Below are 7,238 nucleotides of genomic sequence, written 5' to 3'. Positions count from 1 at the left end.
AGGTGTACCGGTCAATATGGGAATCCAAAGTTTGATACCCCAAATTTCTTACAGTGTGACATAACTTTCAGCAACATTCAAGGAAATGTAAGTACAATTTAAATACAACGATTCCCAATAGAAACCCTCTTTTTGAACCTAATGGGAAAATCTAAGTGCTTGTACAATATATAACTACATGCATTATTTCGTTTTGATCCCCTTAGCTATCCATGAACACATCTGATTTGCTGCAGTTAGCGAGCAGCACTCAGATTCTGACGTCAAATACAGAGATTCTAACAGCTGATAATGTTACCAAGGCGATTGACATCACCAACAACCTCCTTGAAAGGTCTTCAAATATCTCGGAGGTGCAGTGTTTTGAAACCTCAACACACCATTAATTCTAACAATGAGATTATAGATATTGTTTTATTTATATATTGTAATTGTAACAAATAGTGTATAACAGAGAAAGAGACATACTGTGTGAAAAAAAGAAATATTCCACTATTCTATTATTAAGCTAACTGTGGTGGTCTGGTACTATTGCAGGCAGTTGCCGTGGCAGCATTGACCACTGTTAGTCAGCTGCTGGAGGCTTCTGTACCGGACAGTGTGGCAGAGACGTCTTTAAAGTCAGTTTTAAAGTAAAAATAATTTTTTTAAAGTCACAATACAGTTTTTAAAGTCTTGTGAGGTGATATTGTCTCTCTACCTCTCTGATTGCCCCACAGCCTAGCTAGAAGTTTAGAGAATATCTTACAGGGGTCAGACGAGACATCTCTAGTGGCCCAGCCCAACCTCGCTGTCCAGTCTGTCGTACTAACCAGTAACAACACAGTCGGCGTCCAGTTCTCTGCACTAACAGGTTGATGGGAGAAAGCATCGTTCATCCACGTTTGTAGATACATTTGCTGTGAACACTTTTTAGATTCTAATTAAATGATCAACACAATAATTTCCCCCTTCTCAAGGATTATCTGGTAGTTTTGCTGCTGATAGAATTAGACTGAATACCAATGCGTCTGAACTTGTGTCTGACGATCGAGAGCCCACTGATGTCCAGATATTCATTAGATTATCACCAGGTGAGTTGACAGTGGACCTCACGGCATACAGTAGATTTACTATCCACCCCCTTAAGAGTTTCCTTGTGCCTATCACACACATCGTATGAGACATAGTAAACAAAATCTATGACAATACACAATCGAGTACGATACGATACGATGAGTATATAGAAATACAACTCAAATTTCTCCCTCCTTTTCTTTTCCTCTACAAACTGTGCCTCATCCTCTCAGGAGTGCAGCGTCGAAGTTCTGGCATCTCTGTTGGATTTGTGCTCTACCAGAACGACAGATTCTTCAGGTCAAGGGATTTCAGAGCCCACTTGGACAGTCGTAGCAGGGTCATCTCTGGAAATGTGAAAGGAGCTGGAAGGATGGGAGCCAACCATGTGGAAATGGTCTTCAGACCAGTCGTAAGACCCCCTGCAGACCCCTGTTTTATATTAGCTGTGTTGATACAGCAGAGTCATGGCACTTGTTCAAAATTCACGGAGGCTGGATGAAACGGCACTGCTGTGTATATACAAAACATTCCACAAATGACAACGGGATAAGTTACCCATTAACTCCTCTTAACAGTGGAACAAGAAAGTCCAAGTATACCAACTGTACAACAGCATTCATCCATTTCACCCACAAATCTAAATGTCTATTTGTGTTTGGTTCCCCGGCTACGGTGATGACAAAGCAACTTGTTTCTTTTTCAGAATGTCCCCAACACAACCCTCTATGACTTTGCATGCGTGTCCTGGAACTACACCAAAAGTGAATGGAGCACAGAAGGGTGCTACAAATTCAACGTTTCCCCTGAGGCCCTGCATTGTTTTTGCAATCATACCACCGACTTTGCTGCTCTAATGGCAAGTGTCCTCTCTCAACTCTGTCTTTACTGCCCTCAGCTGGGAACTTCGGTTTACCACATGCTTGGGGTGTAACGATAAACTCAGCTCACGATTCAATACGTATCACGATACTGGGTGTACAATACAATACGTATCACAATATTTTTAACAACATTTTAAATTAAACTGAAATTCACTTAACAGATTTATTTCCCAAACATTAAACATTTTCAATCATTTTCTTTGTTGTACATACAATTTAGTTAACTCTGTTCAAGAGATTTCTGTGAATGTAATGAATGCACGCATGACGCAGGTGCAGCGTAGGTCGCGTGCTGGTAGCTCAACCAATAGGATCAAATGGACGTCGTATTGTAAAAATATTGCCATAACTCTACGATACATATTGTAACATTTTTGTATATTGTTCCACAATATATTGTTACACCCCTACCACATACAAATATAACAACCCTATTATCTTTAAAGTACTTTGAAATGTCAGTTGTTTCGTTTTTTCTCCTCTATTCTTACACGGTCCCTACCTCCATCCCCACAAGTACTACCATTCCCAGCTCCTCCATCAGTGCTACATCCACGTTCACCACTGCCATCCACACAACCCACCCTCCTCTGAGCTGCGCCAATGGAGGTTTGCTACAGAATGGATTCTGTGTCTGTCCCGTTGAATGGACTGGAACAAACTGCTCAATAGGTGGGTCTAAACGGCCACGGCTGTCATGGCACCTTCGCCTGGCTTTGCTGTTCTAAACATGTTCTTAATTATCTTGTTATCACAGGTATGTTCTGTTCTGAATTTGATATAAACCGATGTACCATATTTAAATCTCTCAGAAACTTTCTGCATGGAAGAAACCATTCAAGGGTTTAATTTCCCAACAACTACCATCGGTTGGTTCGGTTATTCTAAGCAGAAGTGTGGACCTAATACATCGAGTGGTAAGCTAAAGGATTTGTTTGTTTTCCTGGTACAGCATTGTCCCATTTTTGTCTACAGCCTATTGCGGCACCTGAGTGTGTTGACTCTCTTGGTACTGTGGCAGCTGGCTTGGAATGGGATACCATCACTGGAGATATTTTAAATTAATATCAATATCTCTACATGACATTCTTGATAATAAATTCACTGTTTTCGGTTTTATCACCAACAGGGAATGTGCCAAGGGCTTCAGCAAGGTGTACCGGTCAATATGGGAATCCAAAGTTTGATACCCCAAATTTCTTACAGTGTGACATAACTTTCAGCAACATTCAAGGAAATGTAAGTACAATTTAAATACAACGATTCCCAATAGAAACCCTCTTTTTGAACCTAATGGGAAAATCTAAGTGCTTGTACAATATATAACTACATGCATTATTTCGTATTGATCCCCTTAGCTATCCATGAACACATCTGATTTGCTGCAGTTAGCGAGCAGCACTCAGATTCTGACGTCAAATCCAGAGACTCTAACAGCTGATAATGTTACCAAGGCGATTGACATCACCAACACCCTCCTTGAAAGGTCTTCAAATATCTCGGAGGTGCAGTGTTTTGAAACCTCAACACACCATTAATTCTAACAATGAGATTATAGATATTGTTTTATTTATATATTGTAATTGTAACAAATAGTGTATAACAGAGAAAGAGACATACTGTGTGAAAAAAAGAAATATTCCACTATTCTATTATTAAGCTAACTGGTGGTCTGGTACTATTGCAGGCAGTTGCCGTGGCAGCATTGACCACTGTTAGTCAGCTGCTGGAGGCTTCTGTACCGGACAGTGTGGCAGAGATGTCTTTAAAGTCAGTTTTAAAGTAAAAATAAAAAATTTAAAGTCACAATACAGTTTTTAAAGTCTTGTGAGGTGATATTGTCTCTCTACCTCTCTGATTGCCCCACAGCCTAGCTAGAAGTTTAGAGAATATCTTACAGGGGTCAGACGAGACATCTCTAGTGGCCCAGCCCAACCTCGCTGTCCAGTCTGTCGTACTAACCAGTAACAACACAGTCGGCGTCCAGTTCTCTGCACTAACAGGTTGATGGGAGAAAGCATCGTTCATCCACGTTTGTAGATACATTTGCTGTGAACACTTTTTAGATTCTAATTAAATGATCAACACAATAATTTCCCCCTTCTCCAGGATTATCTGGTAGTTTTGCTGCTGATAGAATTAGACTGAATACCAATGCGTCTGAACTTGTGTCTGACGATCGAGAGCCCACTGATGTCCAGATATTCATTAGATTATCACCAGGTGAGTTGACAGTGGACCTCACGGCATACAGTAGATTTACTATCCACCCCCTTAGAGTTTCCTTGTGCTTATCACACACATCCTATGAGACATAGTAAACAACATCTATCACAATACACAATCGAGTATATAAAAATACAACTCTAACTTCTCCCTCTTTTTCTTTTCCTCTACAAACTGTGCCTCGTCCCCTCAGGAGTGCCGCGTCGAAGTTCTGACATCTCTGTTGGATTTGTGCTCTACCAGAACGACAGGTTCTTCAGGTCAAGGGATTTCAGAGCCCTCTTGGGCAGTCATAGAAGGGTCATCTCGGGAAATGTGAAAGGAGCTGGAAGGATGGGTTTTGACCATGTGGAAATGGTCTTCAGACCAGTTGTAAGATCCCCTGCATACCTGTGTTTTAGATTAGCTGTGTTGATACAGCAGAGTCATGGCACTTGTTCATAATTCATGGAGGCTGGATGACACGGGACTGCTGTGTAAATACAAAACTTTCCCCAAATTACAATGGGATTAGTTACCCATTAACTCCTTTCAACAGTGGAACAAGCAAGTTCAAGTACCGTATTTCTTTGAATAAACGCTGCGGCGTTTATTAAATAACGTTCATTATTGGTGCTGCATTTATTCGAGGGCGGCGTTTATTCGAGGGCGGCGTTTAATTAGCAAGAGAGATTTCGTGAATTGTAGCTGCAGTGCAGCCATAGACAACTTCGTTGCTGGCATTGTGACAAATGAATCATGCAGCTAAAAACGCAGGTTTCATTTACTACATTGACCTCCTTGTCTATTCTTTGTTTGTCTATGAGTGCGGCAACTCCCTTTCTCATTGGCTATCAATTAGGTGTGCGTTGGTAGTAGGACTGTCTCAAATACAAGTGTTCTACATTGTGTAGAAATCTGAAGCAGCAAGCCGAAACGTTCATACACGTAGCTTTCAAACAGAAAGCTGTGCAGAAAGTTATGTACATGTGTAATAAATACTGGGGTTGAATTTAACCAATTAAATAATTGTTAATTGTTTTCTGATTTTTTTTGGTGCAACGTTTATTCGAGGGCGGCGTTTATTACACAACGTTCATTTTTGGTGCGGCGTTTATTCGAGGGTGGCGTTTATTCGAGGGCGGCGTTTATTCTAAGAAATACGGTATACCAACTGTACAACAGCATTCATCCATTTCACCCACAAATCTAAATGTCTATTTGTGTTTGGTTCCCCGGCTACGGTGATGACAAAGCAACTTGTTTCTTTTCTCAGAATGTCCCCAACACAACCCTCTATGACTTTGCATGCGTGTCCTGGAACTACACCAAAAGTGAATGGAGCACAGAAGGGTGCTACAAATTCAAAGTTTCCCTTGAGGCCCTGCATTGTTTTTGCAATCATACCACCAACTTTGCTGCTCTAATGGCAAGTGTCCTCTCTCAACTCTGTCTTTACTGCCCTCAGCTGGGAACTTCGGTTTACCACATAAAAATCAAACATCCCTATTACCTTTAGTCCTACAGGGTTGATTATGTCTATGCTGAAGCCCTGGACTGGATCACCTATCTGGGGTGTTCCATGTCTGTTGTGGGCTTGGTTATCGCAATCGTTTTTCACGTCATGACCAGGTGAGATCTTTGCTGTACCGTGACCTGGCAACCCTCACAAAAGCAACCTACGTAGAGAGCGCAAATTGGTACGTTTACTTTTTTGAATTGGTCCGTTCCTCAGGAAATCCAGTAACAGCAGCCCAGCACTCCTGATGGTGAGCCTCTGTGTCAGCCTCCTCATCTTCACCCTCCTCTTCCTGCTGGGGATCAACAACACCGACCCACAGTCCCGTGAACCTGAAGACATGGACGCCAACGTCATGCCTTCCTCTGACCTGCACGTCGACCCAGATCACGGACCATGCACTGCCGTGGCAGTCTTGCTGCAGTTCTTCCTGACGGCCACCTTTGTCTGGAACTCTCTCTATGCCTCTCACATGTTCCTTCTGCTCTGGAACCCCCTGAGGAGACCCCCATCCTACCTCCCGACTGTCACCGTGGTCACTGGATGGGGTACGTAGGTAGCAGCGTAAAGTAACAAAGTAGAAAGTAATATTTGTCAATGTAGCAATGCAGGGTTGCTGCAGCTACTTGTGCATCAACACTGTCTTCTCTCTCCCAGCAGTTCCTGCTGTTCTCGTTTCCATCACGTTGGGAGTCACCTACAGAGTGGACGATCCATTAAACTACCGACAGGAAGAATTGTAAATCAAAACTTTTTTTGTGGTTGTTTCATTATTACTTAATACACTAAACTACCAACATTTAAGCCTGGCTAGCTCAGTAAGTAGAGAATGAGACTCTTAATCTCAGGGTCGTGGGTTCGAGCCCCATGTTAGGCGTGTTTCCATTATGCAGTCCGATCCATCACTCTGAGAGGCTTCAAGTAGTTGAATCCAATGTTCCAGATTCATTGGTGCTGTGGTTTAGCTGGTTGAAAGCGCCTGTCTTGTACACAGGAGATCCTGGGTTCAACTCCCAGCAGCTCTTAACTTAAAAAAAAGTCTTTATCTGGAATTTGCTGTGAATAGATGTAAACGAATACCGTCACAACAGTCGCCAACGACAATACCTCTGGATCCATCACGGTCTGCCGTAAATGAGAGCATTCAAGAAGTTTAATCCAATGTGATAATACAATTGGTGATGTGGATTAGCTGGTTGAAGCACATTTATCACTTTCAGTTTCACCAAAACAAGTATGTGAAAGCAACACCAGGACTCTGTCACAGAGAGACATGTCATCAGGTTATGGCCAATAGGTGGCAGTAAAACATTGATTTAGGTGACTAGCTACAGTTGGCTGAATCAGAATCAGAATCAGAATGGGATTTATTCGCCATGAAAGATTGCACAGACAAGGAATTTGCTTTGGCAGGAAGGTGCATACAATAAACATATACCTAAAATTTAAATATGTGGACTATCTATACTAAGGGTACATAAACTAGCAGTACTAAGTGGGATTAGAATATAATTAAATATACAATAAAATAAAATATAAGTTGCCGTAAATTACAATATAAAAATACAAAAATA

The 7,238-nt window shown here is 41.7% G+C and overlaps 2 protein-coding genes and 1 non-coding gene across 3 annotated transcripts; all 3 read left to right on the top strand.

The window, feature by feature from the left end:
• Window positions 1-212: 212 nt before the first annotated feature.
• Window positions 213-1,990, top strand: LOC134019539 (adhesion G-protein coupled receptor G7-like). The gene is made up of 6 exons (XM_062460500.1): window positions 213-353; window positions 538-620; window positions 720-853; window positions 960-1,073; window positions 1,290-1,468; window positions 1,763-1,990. The coding sequence occupies exons 1-6, from the start codon at window positions 213-215 to the stop codon at window positions 1,988-1,990; spliced, it is 879 nt and encodes a 292-aa protein (XP_062316484.1).
• A 515-nt stretch (window positions 1,991-2,505) lies between these two features.
• Window positions 2,506-6,403, top strand: LOC134018583 (adhesion G-protein coupled receptor G7-like). Its single transcript, XM_062458645.1, has 12 exons — window positions 2,506-2,612; window positions 2,753-2,857; window positions 3,070-3,179; window positions 3,299-3,445; window positions 3,628-3,710; window positions 3,810-3,943; window positions 4,050-4,163; window positions 4,360-4,538; window positions 5,422-5,574; window positions 5,673-5,777; window positions 5,881-6,212; window positions 6,322-6,403. Exons 2-10 carry the CDS (start codon window positions 2,764-2,766, stop codon window positions 5,676-5,678), a joined length of 1,020 nt encoding a protein of 339 aa, XP_062314629.1. The 5' UTR covers window positions 2,506-2,612; window positions 2,753-2,763; the 3' UTR covers window positions 5,679-5,777; window positions 5,881-6,212; window positions 6,322-6,403.
• A 211-nt stretch (window positions 6,404-6,614) lies between these two features.
• On the top strand, window positions 6,615-6,689 carry trnat-ugu (transfer RNA threonine (anticodon UGU)). Its single transcript has one exon. It is a non-coding gene; the product is annotated as a tRNA-Thr (tRNA).
• The last annotated feature ends 549 nt before the right edge of the window (window positions 6,690-7,238 follow it).

This window comes from Osmerus eperlanus, chromosome 4 (assembly GCF_963692335.1).
Source record: "Osmerus eperlanus chromosome 4, fOsmEpe2.1, whole genome shotgun sequence".
In the NCBI taxonomy this organism is placed as follows: domain Eukaryota; kingdom Metazoa; phylum Chordata; class Actinopteri; order Osmeriformes; family Osmeridae; genus Osmerus; species Osmerus eperlanus.
The sequence above is the reverse complement of the archived record's forward strand: the minus strand, read 5'-3'. Positions and strand labels throughout refer to the sequence as shown.